Source organism: Glycine soja, chromosome 9 (assembly GCF_004193775.1).
Source record: "Glycine soja cultivar W05 chromosome 9, ASM419377v2, whole genome shotgun sequence".
Taxonomy (NCBI): domain Eukaryota; kingdom Viridiplantae; phylum Streptophyta; class Magnoliopsida; order Fabales; family Fabaceae; genus Glycine; species Glycine soja.
Genome location: NC_041010.1, coordinates 45,113,686 through 45,137,302, shown reverse-complemented (window position 1 = coordinate 45,137,302; position 23,617 = coordinate 45,113,686). Strand labels below are relative to the sequence as shown.

The window sequence follows — 23,617 nt, the reverse complement described above, 5'->3', positions numbered from 1 at the left end:
TCTTCCTTTTTGTATATCGCCTTTTTTGGTTGATTTTTCTTCAACCGTGTTCCCGCATGATTTTTAGTGCCTGCTTGGGGATTTTCTTTTTTATTAAATAAATAAATAAATTGAGTAAGAGCTTAAATTATTCTATACACAATGTGCTAGTGATGTTATTAGTTGTGATAAAAAGAAATGACAAGTATTGGTGTTGTGTTTAAAATAATTGAGTGTTTAAATATCATTAGTTGTGATAAAAAAAATTTAAATATATTTTTAATTTTTATGTATACTTAAAATTTTACGTCCTGATATTTAAAAGATTTTATTATAAATCTTACAGTTAAATATTTGATAATATGACCGGTCAAAAATTATTAGTATTTATTTAAAAAAAACATTTTTAAATATATTTTTTATAACTAATGTATACTCGAATTTAGTGTAATTCCACCATTAAGTGAGAGATGCCTTTGTTGCTGCAGTTTTATAAGCCATACTTGGACTTTCTAACTATACCTATAGCTTTCACAGGCTTTTAGCCTTTTACATTCCTCAGGTAACTTTAATCCTTACATGTTGTGTTGTTAGTATGTTAATGTTGGATAACATTTTTTTTTCTTCTCTAACTGGCATTTTTTTTACTGGTTGAGATTTTGGTCCAAGTGCACTTTCTCTTTAAACTCTCTTTTCAGTGGATAGGTGACATCTTTTATGATGTATTCTGACAATTTACGATTCTAGACCATACAAAAGAGATGGTTATTCATGGATTCAAAGACTTTGGTTCTAATAAAAAAAAAAAAAAAAGACACTCACTGTATATTTTTATGAATAAAGTTGCACTTTGGAACTATCTTCTTTCTAAATCACCTGACATGTGTAGACACTGGAGGTGTGGTTGCAGAAGATTAAAGAGACCTAGACTTTGTTTTTTAATATAAGCTACAATATCCTTACAATCCATCAGATACCAGTCATTTCTTCTAGTTAATCTGAATATCGGATTAGTGAAGCAACTTGAACCAGCGTAACTATAGTAGTAGATAGAGTTAACTTTCAGCAACATTTTAAGTCCAGTGCATTATCATATTTTGAAACCAAAGGTGCATGTTGTGGTCACAGTTTCTGAACTCACATTTGTAGGTTAATTTCCCTGGTCAAAGAAAAGGGGGAACTTTCAGTTATAATATTTTCTAATAATTTTCAACAAGATTAGTAAATTGTCACTTCATTGCTGCATTCCTATTGCATGTCCCATTTTTCAATCCAACTGTATTTTATGGTAAGCATATTCCATCTCTTGTCATGAAGGTTGTAGTAATATTATACTCTAATATACTCTTGCAGGGTAGCCAGCTCTATTGGGTTACCAATAGTTCATTAACCCTCATTCAGGTAAGTAGGAAAACCTTGTGCATCTTTTGGTTATTTTAGTTTGGACCATATTGTACTATAACTCTTGAAGTTGATCCAACAAACAATAAACTTTGCAGCAAATAACTCTTAGACATCCTGCTGTCCTTGCAAAGTTGGGGTTACTGGACAATAGTCCAAAGGGAGCTTCTGAGGAAATTGGTGCTTCTAAAACAGCTCCTTCACCAGGGTTACAAGATAATATTCCAACAGCAGCTATCAAGGAAACTGTTTCGCCTGAAAAAAATCCTCTGGATTCACCTGAAAAGTGGCATAGAATACCTATAGAGGAGATGTCCCCAAAAGAACTGATTACTGTGAGTGAATAGGAACATTAGAATATATGACGTGTGATATATCATTAAAATCAGATTGGCTCTTAGAATGTGATTATTTAATGGTTTGATTGTTTACAGCTTGCAGTCCTATTTTTAAACAGTGATGATAAAGAAAGTGCAATTCCCTTACTAAAGTAAGTTGTCCTTTTTAGTTTGTTCAGAGCGAGGGGAGAAAAATTGGAAAGGAGATGCTTTGTTATATTTTTAAGCTTTATCTCTGGTTGATGGTGCATTATATTGAATTCCATCTACAGACTAGCCCTTGATAAGGACCCTGAATATGTACGAGCTTTAGTTTTGATGGGACGGGTTCTATTGCTGAAGCATGTAAATGATGAAGCTCATGAGTACTTCGAGCGTGCAATATCGAAAGTATGAATCATACCTGCCAAAATGTTGTTTTTAATTTGTTTTGCTGGTTTATCTATGTCAAGTATTTGCAGTTCGTCTGTGAATTATGATGTGTTGTTGCATTGCTCTTTTCGTTTGTTTCTATCAGATAATTCTCGTCTCATTTCACTTAGTTTCTGCTGTCAACCCCTAATTATTTTCTGATATTTTTTTTCATTAGCTTTCTCTTGCGGAAGAAGTTGATCTTCCCAGAGGGCTGGAATTGCCTGCGAACGGCAGGGGAAACACATTGTTCTCTGAGAAAACTTTTGTCTCACAGGTTTTTGGATATATGTTAAAAGAAGGCTTGAATATGCATCTGACAGAGGGAATCTTTAGATACCTTGCGAGTCGAATGCATGCCCAAACCTGATACATTATGTTGTTACCTGAAAGATAATTGCACCTCTATTCCTAACTATTGGCAGGCAATATGATTGACAATTTTAGAAGTAGATCTTCAATGGGATTTGCTATGTTTTTCAATTTTCAGTATGGCAGGGAAAGAGCCAGAAGATCCAACTAGCAAAGGCTATTATTTTGATGGGTTAGTATTGCTTTCCAGGTACAATATAGGTTAATTACCTCGATTTAGTGTTGAAATTTCCTCTCCAAACACTGCTATTTCTATCTTACTCATTGGATTGGATTTGATTTGTTGGGTATGCAGCACTCTATTTGACTCGGGTCAAAAGGCCGAAGCTGCAAAGTACCTACGTCTTGTTGTTGCTTATAAACCTGGTTATAAAAAATTCTTGGAACTGTGTGAAAAAGATGATGATATTGCAAGTGATCTTACCCGTAGTAGGAGAGAACTCCAACTTCAAATTTTATTTCTGATGTCTGTAGTTATTTAATGACAAAGCAACAAAGTTTTACCTATCATTTGGCATGTTTGGTTTACAATTTTGAATTTATGTTTTGATCATTCATCAGCTCAGATTTCAGCTGTGACTCAATATTTAATAGAAGATTGTTTCATCATTGAAAGAGCAATACATCATTAGTCCCAATCCTTATAATTATAAAATACAATTTTAGTCCTTGAAAATATATAACAGCTATTTAATTGTTGATGTTACTAATAGACAATGGATTTTAAAATTTGATGATTTCAAAATGAAATTTGCTAATAGACAATTACTATTTTTTTAAAATGTTATATTAGCACCCTATAACTTAAAAAGAAAAACAAAGTTGTATCTTCTAAACATGTGCTTCCTAAAACATAAGCTATAGTTTTCATGATTGCTAATATATTCTTACGTATTTTTTAAAAACTTAATTTAAGGTATATTAACCGGCTATAACTTTGATTTTTTTAAAATACATTTAATTGTATAATTTGTTAACATATTCTTTCTTAAAAGTTAAAACTAGTGTGTATTAAATTAACAAATCCCTTTTAAAATATATACATATTAATTTAAATTTTGTTTTATTTGCAACAATAAATGAAACTTAATTTTTTATGCATGATATAAATCTTTATCACAATATACATTATATTTTTATTATTTATTTTAATCTATATTCTGCTTTGATTTCAATTCTTTGTATTGTTATTGCATTTTATTATAATACAATAATATATTTTTTGATAGATGCTTCAAAAAAATTATTTTTTGATAGAATAATATCTTTTATTATTATTATTATTATTATTATTATGTGTCACTTTGCTAAAATTTATAAAACGTGGTGAGCGGCGGCTAATAAACACATAGAACATGATAATCCATCCCATTGCATATTCCAAAAACCAGGGGAGAGGAGACGTGTGTTCCGGAACAAGTAAACAAACCTTGACTGTTTTGAAGGAAAAGAAAAAGACAGAAATAAGAAGAATCTTATAAGTATTTTAAAATTTAAGTGTAATTTTTTTACAATATCAATTAAATAAATAAATATTAAAATCTATAATAATTTTTTTAAAAAATACTCAAATTTAAGTTAGAAATAAAGATGTTGAAAATAATAGATTAAAAAATAAAACTAAATGATTACTTTTTTTTGTCAGCTTGATGCACTAATAATCAATATTTTTACACTTTAAATTATTGTAAGATAATCTTTTTTAAAGATCAAGAAACTTATCATGATGGATTGTGATTGAGTGATTTTATAAAAAAATTTACATTGTATAATATTTAATTATAAATTATTATTTGAATTAGTTTAAGATAAAATTAATAACCTTACCGCACACATAATTATAATTATAATTGGATGGATGAGTGTGCAAAACTTTTTAATAAGTCTATAACTCTTTCTCCAGAAGATATTCATTAGTAGCACAGGGAGTGCATTAAACAAAAATTACAAAATAGCAACCAGATATACTGCTGCATCTCCATTCAGTAACAATAATAGACCAACCAAATGTTGTCCGATCCCAGTTGTTATAGCCGAAAGATAACATCTAAAACTAGTTTAATTTTGAAGATGAAGAATATATGCACTTAAAATTAGTTTTTGAAATTCTGTTATAATTTGTTAAACTATTTATTAGATATTAAAACAATAAAAGATAATATCATAGAGAGAATAAAGTTCATCACCGCATGATATAAAATTATGATGAACCATCGAGCGCATATAAACAGAAATTTCTTTATTAGTGCATAACACTTTTATTCATTTTTTATAATACCATTCAATTAAAATTAATTCTCGATTATAGCTTTACAAAATTTAAAGCACTTATATTAAAGATTAACATAAAATTTTGAGGCAAAATTCTAATTCAAACAAGAGAATAACATTAAAAGTTGCATCAAACTTTTATAAAACAAAAAGGAATCATATTTTGAATAATATGTGAATATTGGTATTGATATTAATTTTTTATATGATCATAATAATAAAAAAATATTAATTTATTTTTTAAACTATTATTTTGATCTTTGACTTTTTTGTACACTTACGAGATAATTACACAAGTTTCAATTTTTCAACTAGTTATGAAACTAATCATAAGGTATTAGCTCAAGATTTAGTCTTTTAAAATTTTCATCCCTTTCAAAAAAAAAAATTATTTCAAGGGAATAAAACTCTAATTATTTAGATCTTAAAAAACTCTAATTATTTCCTACAAATTCAACATGTTGTCAACTGTATTATTCTAATTGAGTATTTATTTATTTTAATTATAAGCAACTTTTAATAATTTTATACAAAATTGCATGTATTTATAATTTTGTTGGGGTACATCTTATTAATGTAGCCGTGTCCCACTTATTTAATTTTCAGAAGGATAGATACTAAATAAATACAAAGATTTCAACTCATCCTTAAAATTAAAACCACAAACGAATACAAGAAAGCATGATTACCACAGCAAGAACAACAAAACAAAACCCAGCTAAAAAGCAACAAGTCAACAATAAAAATAATCAATTCTTTTCTTCTCTGTCTCCAGCTCTCTTCTCTCTCAGCACAAGCATACCATAGCCTCTGCTTAACCACGAAGAAACCGAGACAACAAAACACACTTTTTTTTTTCCCTCTGTTTCTGCCCTGTTCTTTCCACGCTGTTCTTCACCCTTTCAACCAAAACATGATCCACCCCATTTCATGTTTCCTCTTCCAACCCTCAAATTCTCCATAAAGTTCAACTTTTTTCGATCCTTTCTCAACTGGGTCAATCACAACACCAAAAGGGTGTCACACCATTAGATCTCAAATTCTTCAGCTCTAATGGCGACGTGCCCTGCGAATTCCTTCAACTTCAACACCACCCTCTGCGCGTGCACCCCCGGTCACGTGCTCCAGCACGTGAGGAACACGTGCGTGCTCTACGAGGGGAATTCAACAATCCTCACCGACACCGGCGTCGACTACTACGCGCTGAGCTTCCCCGAGACGCTCTTCGCGTTCGACAGAATCAAGAAGTTCACGCAGTCGCAGGCGGTGTTCTTGGAAGCCACGCTCGTTATGCTTCTCTCGTGGCTTCTGTTCTGCGTGTTTCTGAGGTGCACGAAGCTCGGTGATGGAAGGAACGTTTGGTTCAAAATCAGGTGGTGGATCAGTAGGTTGGATATTTGCTTCGCCACAAGGCACTGGCTGGTTAGTTTTTTTTTATTATGTGGTCCTCAGTATCCATCAGCTGTCAATAACTAATTTTTATCTTCGGAGGAAACCTATCTAACCACCTTTAATGGATTATTATCTCGTAATCACATTTTTTTTCATCCACCAGCCTCCAACTCCAGACCTTGGTTTGTTTTGTTTGGTTCTGTGTTTTTGGTTTCGTGAATTGTGGTGATGGTTTAGCTTCGCAATCCAACTTCATCCATGAGTTTGTCTTTTTTAAGGATATAATTTAAATGTAGTGATTTAGATATTTTTGGTGTTCTTTGCTTATCAGAATTAGAGGCCGCCATTTAATGCAAATATTTATTGAAATTGGATTCTCGATTAGTTTAGGCATACAAAATTTAACGAAATTTGCTCTTACTTAATATCTGCAATTAATCTGGAAAACATTTCACACATGTGATTTTTTTTTAAAAAAATAATATGAAATTCTAATATATTAAAACACGTAAATTCCATTGTTTTGTAAAAAAAAAAAAAAAAAAACACGTAAATCCCAATATGGATTTCATTAGATATTAGAACTTTGCAGTATTCTTTTTTTTTTATATAAATATTATGATATGTGAAATGTTTTTCATGTCATTGATTAGTTATGTGTCAACCTGTCAACTAAAGAGATGATTGGTGTGATTAAATTCTGTTAAATTTTAGATGTCAAACACTCAAACTTATGAAGGAATCCAATTTTAACAACCAGTAAAATTTTAGGGAATAAAATCAGTTTTTTCTTTTTCAATAAGAAAAAGTTCAGCTGAGTTAGGTTTCGAGGACTCACTGGGTCAGGATAGACCTCAAGCCTCATTGAGCGCTTGGAAGTATTTTTATAGATCATTCACTAACAAAGTCCTCGTAATGAAAATTGAATTAGCGCCCTTTTGTTATGAGTTTCTTACCAATTGGACCAACTTTTGTCAACTAAAATCAGTTAATTAGAAGTATGGGACTGAAATTACACAAATGTAAAAGGGGACTATAATTGTATTTAAGTCTAAAATATACCAAATGCAAAATCTTTATCATGCAAACAACCTCAAAAACACATATTTTAGCCTGGCAATAAAAAAGATGATTTTAGCCATTTTTTTTATATCATTTATTGTGTATAAAGAAGGTCTGTTATGTTATGATTATAACGTCCTTGATTGGTCACTTGGTGTCATGGTGGACACAACGGATAAAGAAAATTGAGGCCTTCGTTTTGGCTGATTTTATTCTTAGCTTAAATATGATTAAGTTGCTTGATATATGACTGAATTTTGTTTTGGTTTCTAAAATTATTTTTCTTTGTTGAGTGCTCGATATATTGAATTTTTTTTTTTGAGTTCTTGTCATCAGATAAGGAAATGACGTAGCATCATCACAATCTTTAATAGTGTTGGAAAGATCAAATTGTAAGGTGACACATCATTCCTTAACTAATAACAGGGACTCACAGAAAAAAAATTCAATATATAGAGACTCAAAATAATGAAAAAGTTTACTAGGGATCTAGAACAAAATTCGGTTATTTATTGGTGACCTTAAACATATCTAAACCTTATTCTTGTGCCAACAATTTTGTAGTGGCTGAAATTTGGTTGGATTCACGTTTTCTTCTAAGTTTCTGGCATGGCAAAAAGGCTTCTGTTTGATTCACGTGTATGACTAACAATGTTCAACAGTTATGATTGCTTGCGGCTGTTCCTGAAGAATCAGCATTGCAACATAGGCATGCTCCCGTAGTCATGTGATTGTTATCTGTTGTTTTAGTGCCATAACATTATCCTTCTCTTTCCATTATGTTCTTACCTACTTACTCATCAGAGGAACTTAAAACAATAGGCATATTGTTATTGAGTTTATGTATGAAAAATGCTTTATTGGGTGCCATTTTTTGTTCCTTGTAGGATGATCAGAAAGTGGTCACTAAACGCAAAACAGAACTTGGTGGAGCTTTCTCCATAGCAAGTTGGATACTATTTATTGGTTTGTTTGCTGCGTGAGTCTCTATTGCCTTATGTCGCCTTATTGTTAGGATATTTAGCGAAAATCTTTCATTTTGATTTTGAGTCAAGTCTCAACCTTCCATCAGGTTGCTGTACCAGATCATATCAAAGAGATCAATTGAGGTGCACAATGTAAGAGCAACAAATGGACAAGAGTTAGCCTCTTATTTCAATGACATGGAGTTCAATATAACAACTGTATCTAGTATGAGCTGTGCAAATCTACGTAATCTAGGTAATGTAGTTACTGGGAATCCTGGCTTTATCGACCAAAGAGTTGTTCCTCTGTCGACTTTAGCAAACTACTCTTGTTACAACTCAAGCACGGGGCCAACTGTAGTATTCAAGTGTAAAAATTGCAAGGTCATCTATGATCACATGTACATTTCGTGGCAGTTTGTTGATCTCCCCAATAATCCTGCCACTGCTGTTGGTTTTGAGTTCAAACTCACTTCAATGGATATTGCTAAGAAACATGTGAGTTTTGTTAGTGGAACATTAAAGAATGGAAGCAATTTCGATAATAGCCCGGTTACATTCAGAGGGAAGCAATCAAATATTTTGAAATTCAATTTGTTCCCTCGAATATATCATAATTTACATGAGCTAAAGCTCATACAGCCTTTATTTCACGAGTTCCTCCCAGGTTCAGCTTCTCGTGATACAAATGAGCTTCGAGCATCCCTTGAAAGTTCTACCGATGGACTAGTCAACACCACATTGTTTATCAATTTTCTCTCTGATTATGTTGTGGAGATCGATAAAGAGAATATTTTGGGTCCTGGTAAGTACATTTTGTGCATGTCTGCAATTATTGTAGTAAGTTATATTTAGTTTCTTTCTCTTCCTCTTTGAAGTACTCAAGTTGTATGTTTCTCATTTGTAGTCCTTCTAACTTCATTTATTCACAAACTAGATACTATCAGCTTCTTCACTGTCAAGTTCAACCACTGGATCCTTGAATATCTAATTCCTTTTTCATTCTATATCTCAATTTCTAAAATGAGAATAACCTATATCTACAATCTGAATTGTTAAATTATCAACTTGTCTAACTAATAAGCTCTACGCTTTGTTCTGGTCTAGGCCTAATCAATATCATATCTTTGCTAACCCATTTGCGGTAATATCTGTTGTTGCTTCATGTGCAGTGAGCTTCCTTGCGGACCTTGGTGGCTTGTATTGTATTAGCATAGGCATCTTTTTCTACCTGTTGATACAGGTATACTTCTTATTCCTTTTTTGATATTATTCAGTTATGATTCCTTCATACGGACTGTATGCTGTACAGTGGTTTAGGTTATGAGTCTAGTAGGACTTGATCTTTCTATATAGTAGAGCTAGGCTGTGCTCAGGATTATATGTTCAACAACATAACGTCAGCATTAGAAACTACCAGTTCTTGATTTCAACTTACATTAGTGCTTGTAATTTTTAATTCATTGGTGTGTATGGTTGTTAGAATTGCATGTTTCAATGCAATTCAGCAACACAGTGATTTAAATCATGTGATGAATTGCAAACAACTTTGAACCATGCAATCATGCAGTCCTGCATGAATCAGTGTGCTTTTGTACCACCCATATGAGTCACATTTTTTTTTTGTCTGATTTTCTTTCACCACTTCTCATCAAATAAACTTACCCTATGTTTGGAGAAAAGAAAAAAATTGAAATTTGAATTTAAAGGAAAGGAAAGTGGAAGGAAAGAAAAATTTAAATTTTTATTTCTATAAATCCAACTTTCCTTTCCTTTTTCTTTCCATTTTCTCTTAATCCAAACAAAAGAAATTGTTCTTTCCATTTTCTCTTAATCCAAACAAAAGAAATTGTATCGTTATCCCTGTTTTCCTTTCTCTCTATTTTCTTTCCTTCCTACCAAACATACCATTAAATTGTTGAATGAAAAGGAATTGGAGCACTACAAAGTGTATTCTATTGTTGCTTTGTTTTCATTCTTCTAAAAAAAGATTCACACGGTCAACTCACTTTATGTACACCTTATTTGACTGTATCATTGCTTTGTGTTTGCTCTGACGTATAACATACGGCTTATAATTTTGTATTGTGAGACTTTATGCTTAAGTTGTTCTGTCAATTCTTAGTTTAAAAATATTACATTGAGAACTATATATCAGTTATATGATATATTTCAAGCTTTTTTTGTTGTTTCTTTGAATCTTACAATTCAATCTGAGTTATGATTTATGATTCAACAATTAGTTTGGCTATTTATGTGAATTGCAATTTGATAACCTAATTAGAGAGCATAGTTGTTTTGTGCCTGCCTATTTGCTAGAATAAGAGATGCAGTGTATATCCTAATTAGAGAGCATAGTTATTTTCTTATGTGAATTCTCTTTTTGTACTAGTTTACTTTTTATAATTAACATTATTTTCTTGTAAGACTGCACATTCTATATTTATTTCTAACAATGAATCATAGATATGTGATTGTTATGGATTCTAATTGCCTTTATATCATAGCTTCTTCATACTTATATTCCATATTGTCATAATCTTCTATTGAATTACAGTGCGAGTATAGGATAAAGAAGCTCAGAAATGAAGATAGCATTATGCGCAGAATTAGAAATCGGCGTAAAGCTCAAGAGCATTGGGACAAAGTAATTTATTTGTCAACTTCAAACATCTTTTATATTTCACAGTATTTTTTTTTGCTCAATTTTATCCTTCTTCATTGTTGAGTTGTATTACTGATATTTCCTCTTTTAATCAGCTGAGGAAATATGTAATGTACACCTACGGCTGTCCTACAATAGAAGACAACTACAATAGCACTGGAAAGGAAACAGATTGTGGTGGATGCATGTTGCATTCAATTCGTGGTAGTGGTTCATCACGTAAACGAAGGCTGAAAAGCAGAAAAGATTCTATAAGTTTGTACCAGAAACCTAGCTTACCTGATATCAAGGTAAAGCTTTTCACTAGTATCTAATTGTCAAATTATGTTCCTTTTATCTCATCTCATGACAAGACTCCTCATTTCACGTGTCATCTATGTATGTAATCTAAGCTATGTAGTTAACATGATTGGTTTGTAACTAGTTTTTCTATTAAAAAATGGTTGAACCTTGGCATTTTTTAATATCTTTCATTGTTTTGTATTCCAGTCAGTGAGCTGCAAACCGCTTGGATCCACAAATGATTCCAAATTGCATTCAGAGAATATGACAAAGCAGCAGAATGCTGGTTCATGCAAGGATTCCCCTCAGTCTCAGTCTCAAGAATCTTCTATTATTGATGATAACTTCATTCCTCCTCTACCTTCACTAGGTACAAATTAACTTGAGTTAATACCAGCTTACTGATTAATAGTCGTTAGTGTATTTTTAACATGATATATTGACCACCATACTTATTAGATGATACATGACACCCTTAAAAGGTTTACTTATTAGGCAATACACATGACATACTTAAAGGCAATCTCTTATTATTTATTGTTACTTTGCTAAGCTTCAAAAACTGAACCAAGTCTTAGATCCACTTTCTCCATCCTGTCTTCCAATTCCATGACTATGCACTGCTAAGTGCTACATCCGTTGTTTGTGATGCTTGTTTCTACGTTGTTCGAATAGCTGCTATTTAATGATTTTGCATAACTTCTTGATTTTCTTAGTTTTGAAAATTGTTTGTTGGTGCTTTTGCTACCTCTCATACATTAACTTGTATGCAAATGCAATGCAGAAATTAAAGGTGGCTCTGAAATGGACTTGTCCGATATTCAGAAGAATCTAAAAAATTTGTACGAGTATAATGTCATGCTAAGGAACAAATTATTAGCTGCACAATCTCTGCTCAATTCTTCCTCAACTGGGCACACTTCTTCAGTAAACAAGGAAACTTAGGTATCTTTTCAAACAAGAGTCTTTATCGGTGTGCACTGGTCAGATTTGTTCCATGATTTTTACAACAAGCATGGATGTTCTACTATGGAAGTTGATTCTTGATTGAAAATGAAAACTGACCAAAGGGAACTAAAGATTGTGAAAACTTTGCAAAATACAAATGCAAGAATGTGGTGCATGGACCTCTACTTCTCCTGGCCAGATATTCCTGCCTACATTTAAAGCTACTAAGTGTGGACTAAGCATTGTGATCCACATTTGTTTGAGAAAAGGGATTTTGGTTCTTTCATGTTGATTTTCGGTGTCAATATTCATTTCACATAACCTTGTACAGCTATTGATTTGTTTTGTGCACAGTAGAGTAGCAGTAGAGTAGCACCCAACTTGTTCTTACAGGCATTATTGTTGTGAATGAATAGCCCTTCAGAACGTAATCTCTTTCTCTCTCTCTCTCTAGAGATGATAAAAAAATTATAAACATGGATACTTATAGGTAAAACTCGTTAGGGTTAGTTTTGGATAGCTTAATAGGAACTTGTGAGTAAAAATGATTTTCTTATTAATGGAGTGGGGGCGGGCAATAAGGTGCTTGTGTTCGTACTTAAATGCTTCTAATTATCAGTTTAAAATTTAATACAAAAACTAAAACATGTTTCAAAATTTGTTTTGAAATTTGAGGTATTAGAATTTTTTTTAAGTATATATATATATATATGTGAGTATCATGATGAGTATGAAATGGATTTGCCTCCCATGAAGTGATGGGAGATATTACAGTACTCATACTAATTCTATACTATTGTCATCCCTAGATACAACCTCTGGCATCCAAAAAGAATGTTCACTTTATTGGTTTGGAATAGACAGATAGTCACAGCTATTTGTAGGGTCATCAAAGATTCAAAAGTTACATTGAGTGATAATAATTAACGTTTATTTCAATGACATTGGAGCTTGGGCGGGTGGATTTTAATCTTTTAGCTTAGAGTATCCACAATGACAAATTATATCATCGGTTTTTAATTACTTTTGTGGATCTTAAATCACATCAATTTTAAGAATTCTATCAACTTTTTACTTCAACAGTAAACTCACTAAGAGCAATTTTATCAACAATTCATGACACAGTTCGTCAGTGAACGAACTTAGCTTTCAAGCGTTCGACTATTGGAGTGCCCTCAATGCATTCGCCAATTGTACAATTCGTTTGTCACCAAGATTAGGTTCTTAAAGAGAAGGTTGATATATTATATTATATATATATATATATATATATATATATATATATATATATAAAGAGAGAGAGAGAGAGAGAGAGAGAGAGAGAGAGAGAGAGAGAGAGAGAGAGAGAGAATGTGTGTGTACAGTGAGCAAGTTAAAAGAAAAGAGAGATTAAATTTTTTAAAATAAAAATAAAAGATAAATTGTGTTGTGAAATGACCATGGCTCTAAGTTACCGTTTGCTACTTGTGTAGCTAAAAATTGAACGTTTCCTATCCTATAAATTGGTCAGGAGCTACAATTTTTTACCATTGCAATCAATAGTGCCAGGATTTAAATGCTATAAATTGTGTTTCAAAGGGTTGTAACATGAGATGAGCAGACCAATTCAATGGCAGATATATTGTACAAGTTATGACCAGTGTCACGAACAGTTGAGCTACTTACCTAAGAGAATTCGTATGTTGTCAGAATTAGCTTCTAAATTGAGCATGACTCTTCCTCATTGGGGTTTGGATTTTTCCCATATATTATTATAGGCAAAATTGATCTCTTATTTGTCTTAGAATTCAATTTTAATTTTTCTATAATTTAATTTACGAATTTAGTACCCTAATTTTTTACAATCTCATTATTTTAGTCTTCAATCCCGAAATTAAACGTTGGTTGTTAATTGCTTACCTTGACCGTCACATGTTGCTCTTTTATTGGACACCGCCACTTGTCACATTGGAGGTTGACGTTAATTAGGTGCACCTAATCAACCTCCAATAAAAGCGCAACACGGGTTGCCAAGTAACATCAATGTTCAATTTTTGAGTTTTGGACTGAAATAACGGAATTAAAAAACTGAGAGATTAAATTCGTGAACTGAATGATAAGACCAAAATTGTAAATTTGGGATAAATAGGGGAACCAAATTTGCAATTTTACCATTAAATGATGAAATCATAGAAACATGTCAAGAGAGACGCCGCATCCTCGGTTTGCATGTTTGGAAAATAGCGTTTTGACTACTGATTTGGAGCAAAAGCCCTTTCAATGATCGTGACACTTGTTCCCTTTCTACTTGACTACACTAACCTACCAACCATAATTCAGGTTAAGAATTTTAAAATCAATGAATATGAGAAATACTAGCAAAAACGCTCTTTCCTTTGGGTAAAATTCATCAGATTCAACTAAATATATGGCTTTTATTCCCAAATTAACATGACTTAAATAAATTTTAACCAATAAAAAAATAAAAGAAAGAAAATATTATAGAATGCTCAACTAACATTGCTCTTTTTCCTTTTGATAACCCAAATTCATAAACCAACCAATTCAACAACCATTTCCATCCATACAAACATAATTAAGGGTAATTTGTGACTTATCTGTTTTGTACTCAAATACCGGGATCTTTGTATTGCAGTAATCATAATAGGCAATTGTGGACACGAAATGCATCATACAATTTATTTGGTCCATTGTAACTGAGCCACAGTATAACTTTGGGGGACGATTACAAAGTACAAACTTGGGAAGTCCTCCTCATTCCTTCCATAGCTTCAGGACAACATTGCCTTCTCCAACAGCTCCTGCAATTCCCCCTTCTGATATGCATCTGCAGCCACGCACAAAAAGTGAGAGGAGGGCAAGTATTTTCTAGAAATCTAGTGATGGTAACAACATGATATCATGATCTAATGTGAAAAAGATAAACCTGATAGCTGATTCTTATGCAGTCAATTATAACAGCAATGAAGAAAGATAAAGATGGGGGGGGGGGGGGGGGGGGGGGCGGGGGGCGGACTATTTGAAAGGAACATTTAATTTTCTTCAAACTAGTTCAAATGGATTGCTAGGAAGAGAAGAAATCTGGGCCTAACTCAACCCTAAAAGTTAACTCATAGAGTGAGGGTTGCCATCACCTTATATGCTCTATCTTGACACTATTTCTAGTCAATGTGAGACTTGGGTTTTTTTTTTCTAATTCACCCTCTCACGCCCAACACTCTTTGGTGGACTTGGTGCGTGGTCCTTTTGAATGGATCTAGGATAGGCTTTGATACCAAGAAGAAATCTGGGCCTAACTCAACCCTAAAAGCTAGCTCATAGAGTGAGGGTTGCCCTCACCTTATATGCCCTATCTTGGCACTATCTCTAGTGAATGTGGAACTTGGGTTTTTTCTTCTAATTGGAAGGAATTAAGGTACATATATGTAAAAAAAAAAAAAATCTAATAAATAAAGATTAATGTGCAGTGTACTCTAGCATTTTGTAGGTATCATTTTGGCAATAGCTGATTATAAAACAGTGTCTCTCTGTCATCGAATAATACAATCTTTATCTTTATCATGTTACATTTAAATCAACCAGGTCAGCTCTGGCATATTTATTTTTTATTTATATCAACCAATTAATATGACTCTTCCTTTTTAGGTTCAAGCTAGTGAATTTTCAATCTCCAAAGAATGAGAAGGAAGTTGTAGTGTAGGCTAATCCCAAAAAAAAATATTGGAAAAAACTTAGACGCAATTTATCATGTATTTTTGGTGTTGTTCTCCTATCAGAATTTAGTTTTATCTTTGTAACCTATGTTAACCTTTAATGTAAACCTGCATTACACAGATTTTTGAGGTGAAACTCCAACTTTGAGTAGAGAACAACACCAAAAACATCTAAGGAACTGCATCTAAGCTTTGTCCAATAATATTTCCATAAGTTTTAAGATGTTAATTACTAGTAGCAACTTGGTCTTCATATTTCCTAGGTCAAATGCAAAATCTGAAGTTTATTATAGCTCTACCCTTTAACTTGTCTATCTTGGTTCTCTTATTTATATCTACTAATTTACTATCCTTGCTGGTCATTATTAGAGATATAACATAAACTATTGACATGTCTTCATCTAACAGTTTAAGCTTTTGCAAATCGCAAAAGCCAGTTCATGACAAATCATGTTTGAATGATTCCATTATTGAGGCAAATAAAATTTTACGCATCAGAAAAACAAGGTAACCACAAAGGAAAAATTAACTACGTATTGAAAACATAAGCCCAAGACACATTACATACCAACAGTGATATCACAGCCACCAAAAAACTCTCCTTCTATGTAGACTTGAGGAAAGGTAGGCCAACTGGAGTACTCCTTCAGCCCTTGGCGCAACAAGTCATTTTCAAGCACGTTTATGGTTTCAAAAGGCACATTTAGAGACTTCAATATTTGCACCACTGTGTTTGAGAATCCACACTGTGGAAAATCTTTAGTTCCCTTCATAAACACAACTACTTTATTTGAAGCAATAACTTGATCCAAGGTAGACTTCAATTGAGGAGTCAATGCTGAAACAAACCAAAACCCAAAGTTATAATTTTTTCTGAAATCATAAAAACAAAAGACAACCTAAATGCAGTTCTCTGAGTCTATTTGATTCCCTTTTCACCTTTTGATTTTAAAAGTTGTTTTTAAAACAATTTAACATTACTCAGCACTCTATTTTTCATCCAAAATCTATAAACTAATGTATCCCGGTGTCAGAAGGCTCCTCGCTATGCAAAAGTATGGGGGAATCCATGACCAACTGATTACCAAGGCACAACTTAACCGCAGCACTAGGACTCGCCCACCAAAATCTACTAAGTTTAGAAAAATTGTTTCCAAAACAAGTGTTTTAAAAACCAAAATAATTTTTTAAAATAGAAATCAAACACATGCAAAGCGTTTTTGTTGCTGTTCTCGGATCAGGATTGGAGTTTCACCTCATTGGCTCGTTGTCAATTAGTGCAAACTTTTAATATGCAAATAAACCAGATAAAACTTCAATTCTGATTGGAAAACAATATAAAAAACAGTGAAGTAACTGCATGTTGTCCAAAAAAATGATAAAATTGATACCTGGTACATAATTTATCATCATTATTATTTTGATGATAAAGGGGGTACTTAATTGATTGAATTGAAGCTATTCCCCGAAAGTTGAAGCATGCAATTCATATGGGAACCATGAAGATTGGAACTTTAGCGTGTTTAAACGAAAACCCATGAAAGAAAAAGAGGGGGCAGCAATAGTACCCGAGGAGCATCGAACGGTTGTGGAAGCGCGTTTGAGTTTGGGTTGGAAGTGGAGGTTGTGGGTGAAAACAAGAGTAGAAGAGAGTCGAAGAGACAGTGTTGAGGATGTTACTGTTACTCCTCCAACGTGGGAATGGAATGATGATGATGCTCTTGGTTGCAACGGCAACTGCAAAGTCATAGGCTTAGCGCAGTAACACCACGACATGTTTGTTTCCGCTGCCTTCCAAACAGAGAACACACTTTGCTCCAGATGTCTTAAACTCCTTCACTTCCACTGCTCCCCTTTTTGTCTCAAATCTCAATAAAATACCGTCTCAATAAATCAATAAATCAATAGATTGATGAGAAAAAGGGATATGCACTTAATTTTATCATCACATTCAATCATAAACTATTATTAATGATAAGATAGTTAAATTTTATAAATTTATCTTAAAAATTATATTAATTATGATTTATAATTAAATGATATACTAATATCTTTAAATATTTAATGTGTTATCTTAAAAATTATGTTAATTATGATTTATAATTAAATGATATACTAATATCTTTAAATATTTAATGTGTGTGATAAATTTATTAATTTAGATAGTATTTTATTTTGAGTAACAAAAGATAATTATTTTAATAATTTTATTTATTTATTAATTGTGTAAAAAAATATATGTGAAAAATATATAAAAAACTAATTTCCAATAAAACTGAAGTTATAAATAAGGCCGTGGAATTATTGCACATTTATATTTATTTTTAACAAGATATGTTACTTTATCAGAAAGGCTTCTAAAACTTGTATTTGTTTAAATTATAAATAAAAAACTCAAATGGGGCATTTTTAAATTTAAGTATAAATGTAACAAAAAAATTGTACAAATTAATCCATTAATCTTTATTGTTACCATTAACAATTAATGGTAAATTTGGAAAAAAGAAAATATAAGATGTTATCTTATTCACCAAGGTGAATTTTAATCTTATCACATGAGATCGATTAAAACGACTCAGTTTATCACATTTTCTTTACCCTTTTGTATTCCTCTTTTAATGCTGAGGATGTATAAATGCTGCACAGAAATCATTTAACCACACAATTCATCTGAAGTCTTTTTACTATTGTTCTACCACTTCATCAATGCCTTCAACCAAATCCAACAAATGACCAATTCATCTCCTCTTGAAACACACCAGTAGGCTTCCATTCAGAGACATGTTACAGAAACCTCTGGTGTGGTCTGATTAGGAGGGGGTGAAAATTTATTGCAACTGATAGAAATGAAAGATGAGAGTAGGGAAGCCATTAGATTAACACTTGAGATAAAAAGTTATGACTTCCTTCAATTACAATTGTTGATCTAATCCAAAGGTATAAAGAGAAAAGCTAACAACACATTCTATCACATCCTTTTATCTCAAGTGTAAGAACTACATTTGTGTGAAGATACATACTTTTATTTGATCCATTAAATAGGGTGTAAGAACTACATCATTTCATGAGTCTCACATGACTTTCACCAAATAAACAAAGTGGGTTTAGAAAGTATATCAAAGTGTATTGCTATAATTCCTCATGATATATATTCAGTGTTGCCCTGGTCCAAAGGGGTGCACGGTGCACCGTGTCTCTTAACTTCTGAGTATATTCACCTAGTTCATTTTCACTCCTATTAGCACCGTCAATAGCAAAGAAGATAAAGATGCATTGTTTTAAGGATAAAAAATCAGAAATCACTTCAACAAAGCTCAATAGCTTGGTATAAATGGAATGTAAAATTAAGAGTTTGGTATATCCCCTTTCCACCAATAAAAAGAAATTGGTGTAGTTAAGAAACAGAATCAAATCAAATAAGCTATATATCTTCATCTGTTGAGATGTCAATCCCCATCAGTGACAGTTTTTCACACAGTGAATTGACATTCTGGAAATGTACCCCTCTGATGCCAACTTCAATTGCTGCCTCCACATTTTTTTGCCTGAGACATTAACCATATATATCATACACGCTTTAAATAAATCAGAGCAAGAGTTTTCTGATTAGCCAATTTAAATAAATTCCAACTCTTTAATCCACCACACATTTCATTTACTTTTTGTTTCGTGATTTTGTCACACAACAGACCAATTCTGAAAGATTGCCACTCCTTTCTTAAGAATCATTAAAAGAAAAGGATTAAATATGTTTTTCAACCCTATAAATATGACTTTATTTAGTTTTGGGGTCCTTAAAACAAAATTCATTATCGTTAAACCTCATTATTGAGATGGCATGTGATGTCGCATGACTAGGTGTATAACTGTATCACGCTATGACTACATGGTGATAGAGACCATTTGAAAACATTTTAAAATTGAACGAGGAGCAAAATCAAGGAAAAAAATTAGAGGACTAAAACCACAGAGAATCACATTAAAAACATATTTTGTGGCCCAAGAAATCATTTTCACAAAAGATTAAAAAAAAGATTGTGACAGGGAGGAAAAAGAAATAATCTGCTGGATCACAAATGTCTGCTTCTTGAGAGAGAAATTGATATTGGATGCCAAGATGCTAGAACATAAAACACACATACATGCATATAGACCTATATATGAATGTGGAACAGATAAATGATATGATACTGTGGTTTCATTCTGATAAATGATCTAGTGTATAAAGAGAGAAGGAACCTGTCATCTACGAAAATACAATTTGTTGGGTCAACTTTAAGATGCCTTACGACTTCCTTATAGAATTCAGTATCAGGCTTCCTCTTTCCTGAAACACATTGTAAATGAGTCTATATTATATAAGGTTAGCATAACAGGATAGTTTGAATGGATGATTTAACCCTCACACACAAACAATAAAGCGTAAATAGGAAACAGTAGAGAATCATGACTTTGTTTTGTCCTACTAGAATCTAGACATTATCAAATGAAAAAGATGATCAATATAAGAGGCATAAAAATAGAGAAAGGGAGAGAGATTGTGTATTATACCAAATGCCCACGAACAAAATGTCCACGATAAATATTTTGATAGTTTTAACTTGTCTTCAATCAACTGGTACCTACAATACAAAACATTCAGTAGGATGCCATGAAAAGAAAAACACAAATCACAATAGAAAAATAACTGTCTTACCATATAGGATAATTTGTAAAAGCATGCATCTCATAGTTATTTTGCTTTAAGGAAAGAAGCAACTGTTCGCTGCCTTCTATGTATGAATATCCACTTCTCATACAAGATTTTAGGCCTGTCCAAAAATTAGAAACACACATGCAAGTCAGTAGCTTTATCAAAAGGAGCTTGAAGCACAGGAATGATACATTTGGACTACTTTAGGAGTGTTCTTATTGAATTTCAACAACTATTACAACTTCCAGGACAGACATTAACTGTTAGAAATCCAGAAGGACAAGAACATTTTTTATATCAAAAGTAACAAAAAAGCTAACACGTTCTGGACTGTATATGATACTCCAGACCACAAAGAAGAACCATCGCCAATTTTCAGCTCATCTGAATCAGCTTGATCTTTAACTAAAAATCTCAAAAGTTCTAATTAAAAAAAAAGAGAGAAAGAGAGAGATTTTTAATGTATTAAAATTAAACGAAAATATATATTATGATAAAGTTATGCCTCTTTAATTCAACACAAACATGATTAAGCTCTACTTAGCAACAAAATCTTAGACCAACCAACCTTCCAAATCAAAATCCCTTCCATCCTTAAAAAATTTTCTTGCTAGCTCCATCTGGAAGAAAATGAGACAAATATTGATAAGAAAACTGTTGTTGAAGTAGAGACTGTCAAACTATTCTAAGTTCTAAGAAATTAGAAAGTAATGAATGAAGACCGGAGCAATACAAGCAATGTGGTTGGTTGGATGAAAATGGAAGTTTTTTTTTTTTTTTTACATAGTGACCTTTGTCTCCTTTTTTCTTGAACCAAACCAACAAGTGAAACCTATCCTTCCCTCATCTCCCCTCCTCTCCATTAAAATCCCTCACCAACCCTTCCCTCATTTGAATCACATATCATGCGATTAGAAGATTCAAAATGGCCCTTTACCCAGATATGACTACATAACATGTTGAGGAGAAGATAAGCATATATTACATTTGACATAACGCTTTGTCAACCCCTCAAACACCCCCATGTGCAATTCAATTCAAAAACCAAATCCCAATTCAATTTCTGCTAATTGCTTTGACCTTTACACATACCACGAAAGAGGGTTCATACTCAAAGTTCATTCTTTTTACCTCGTCAATTAGACCCTTTTCAAACTCAATCCAAGCAGTGGGGTGCTTGCAATCTATGAGTTCCTTCAAAGACATTCCGAAGAAGGCAGGGACATCTTGGTAGAATGGGTCACGAACAAGGGTGTCCATGATATCAAACAGCAGAATCGGAAGCTTCCTTTCGTTGGTGTTGGTGTTGTTGTTGTTGGTCAATGCCATGCTAGTGATTGAATGTGAAAGCGAAGGTTTCAATCTGAATTTGAGACACAAATGTCTGGTGGGTCTTGTTTGGAACAAACAACAGATTGAGATTGAGGGTACTCCAACTCCTCCCATTAACACCATTTTCGTATCTCACTGTAACTCATTGCATCATGTTGCTTTCACTTCCTTTGTTCTCTCTTCAATATTCCCTCTGGTTTTCTTGGCCATAATAAACCATTTAGTTATGTTTTAATATTTTATTAATAAATTTCGTGTATTTTAATAATTGTTTTCTTTTTTGTTTGTTTCGTTAAGTTATCATGTCATCATGTGTACGATGGATGGTGGTGGTTCAATAATCGACGGACCATACCATCATTGGGTCATATTTGAATTTTCTAGCCTAAATTACTTTAGATCCTCTAATTTATTTTTGATGTTTAATTAAATCTTTTAATTATTAAGTGATTCAATCCAATTATCTAATTATTTAAAATGATTCAATTGAATCTTTTATGTTAATTAGGTATTAACGTTATTAACATGTCATCTATGTGATAATTGTTGTTGGAGAATTATTAATATTAACAACGTGAATTTGCGACCATTAGAGGAGAGAGTGTCTTTTCCCCAAATTGTGATAACTTAGAGTTTCATTTTTGCAAAATTGATTTCGCAAATTCTTGTTGTTGGGTTGGCTCATCCACTAGTGACATTCTTATATGAGTCATAGTTCAAACCAGCATTCGAGGTCTAGTAATAATAATGGGAGTCAAAGATTTGTCCCTTTTTGTAACTTGGACGATGTTGCAATTCTATAGTGCACAACAAAATATCTATAACAAGTCATGTTATCCTATCATGCACAATGTTAAGTCACAAAGAAATATTTGCATTCAATTGAAATGTTTAACCTTAAGGAAATTTGTCACTGATGCATCCAAACATATACATGTTCAACAGACTTATGAATGTGAATTCATACAATCTTAACTACAAGTTAAATCTATATCAAAATATGTAGGTAATCGTGCTCCCCTTAAATATCATTGTCACATACACACACACACACAAAAAAAAGAAGTAACAAAGATATTCATTCATGCATGTCCTACTTAGCATGATGGCAGAGCGGAATTTTATTGTGTACGACAAGATATTTATATCAAATCATATTATCTTATCATGCACAATATTAAGACATATATGCAAAAAAAAATAGAGCAATTCTCACTTAGCGTAATTGATTTAGCTAAGCTCATTATCCAGAAAAATTTTAAAAATCTCATAAAAAACATTTTGCTTAGCGAAATCAAAGGCTAAGTACAATAAATACACATGAATGGCAAAATAATGGACAAAAGGCAAACACATTAAGCAATACACTAACAAAAAAAAACATTATCTTTGATCATGACTTTAAATAGACGATGGAACAAACAATTTTCTTCTTTTTCCCCTAATTGCATCAATAAATTCTACCCAAACAACCCTCGATCTTCATCTTCTTCTTCTTCACTACACAGTCTTCTTCTTTTTCTCGTAATTGCATCAACAAATCCAAACCAAACACTCGCACAATCTTCTTCTTCTTAGCAACAGAATCTTTTTCTTTTCTCAGAGAATTTATCTCCCTCCATCTAATTTTTCACCACAAAGATGAGTAAAATTTCAAAATAACCCTAACAGATTCACACCGTGGGTCTAAGAGCCAAAACAATGTCATTTTGTGCCTCATTGAAACGATGTTGTTTTGTGCATAAGAATTCACCTATTAAAAAAATGACACATCATTTGTCACTTTAAATTGC

General features: G+C 32.4%; 3 protein-coding genes and 1 pseudogene across 4 annotated transcripts; 2 read left to right on the top strand and 2 right to left on the bottom strand.

Annotated features, from left to right (window-relative positions):
- The first annotated feature begins 1,290 nt into the window (after nucleotides 1-1,290).
- On the top strand, nucleotides 1,291-2,685 carry LOC114368539 (ALBINO3-like protein 2, chloroplastic). The gene is made up of 4 exons (XM_028325765.1): nucleotides 1,291-1,380; nucleotides 1,479-1,715; nucleotides 1,815-1,870; nucleotides 1,991-2,685. The coding sequence occupies exons 1-4, from the start codon at nucleotides 1,291-1,293 to the stop codon at nucleotides 2,112-2,114; spliced, it is 507 nt and encodes a 168-aa protein (XP_028181566.1). The 3' UTR covers nucleotides 2,115-2,685.
- A 2,755-nt stretch (nucleotides 2,686-5,440) lies between these two features.
- LOC114425175 lies at nucleotides 5,441-12,517 on the top strand. The gene is made up of 8 exons (XM_028391971.1): nucleotides 5,441-6,194; nucleotides 8,114-8,205; nucleotides 8,299-8,996; nucleotides 9,364-9,434; nucleotides 10,749-10,838; nucleotides 10,952-11,146; nucleotides 11,346-11,508; nucleotides 11,923-12,517. Exons 1-8 carry the CDS (start codon nucleotides 5,826-5,828, stop codon nucleotides 12,081-12,083), a joined length of 1,839 nt encoding a protein of 612 aa, XP_028247772.1. The 5' UTR covers nucleotides 5,441-5,825; the 3' UTR covers nucleotides 12,084-12,517.
- A 2,047-nt stretch (nucleotides 12,518-14,564) lies between these two features.
- On the bottom strand, nucleotides 14,565-17,657 carry LOC114425586 (monothiol glutaredoxin-S7, chloroplastic-like). The gene is made up of 3 exons (XM_028392527.1): nucleotides 17,368-17,657; nucleotides 16,368-16,637; nucleotides 14,565-14,913 (listed from the first exon to the last, which is right to left on the bottom strand). The coding sequence occupies exons 1-3, from the start codon at nucleotides 17,573-17,575 to the stop codon at nucleotides 14,858-14,860; spliced, it is 534 nt and encodes a 177-aa protein (XP_028248328.1). The 5' UTR covers nucleotides 17,576-17,657; the 3' UTR covers nucleotides 14,565-14,857.
- Nucleotides 17,658-19,050: 1,393 nt separating this feature from the next.
- LOC114425801 lies at nucleotides 19,051-22,038 on the bottom strand (annotated as a pseudogene). Its single transcript, XR_003669294.1, has 5 exons — nucleotides 21,624-22,038; nucleotides 21,061-21,112; nucleotides 20,351-20,610; nucleotides 20,039-20,126; nucleotides 19,051-19,344 (listed from the first exon to the last, which is right to left on the bottom strand). The product of XR_003669294.1 is annotated as a flavin mononucleotide hydrolase 1, chloroplatic-like (transcript).
- Between the last annotated feature and the right edge of the window lie 1,579 nt (nucleotides 22,039-23,617).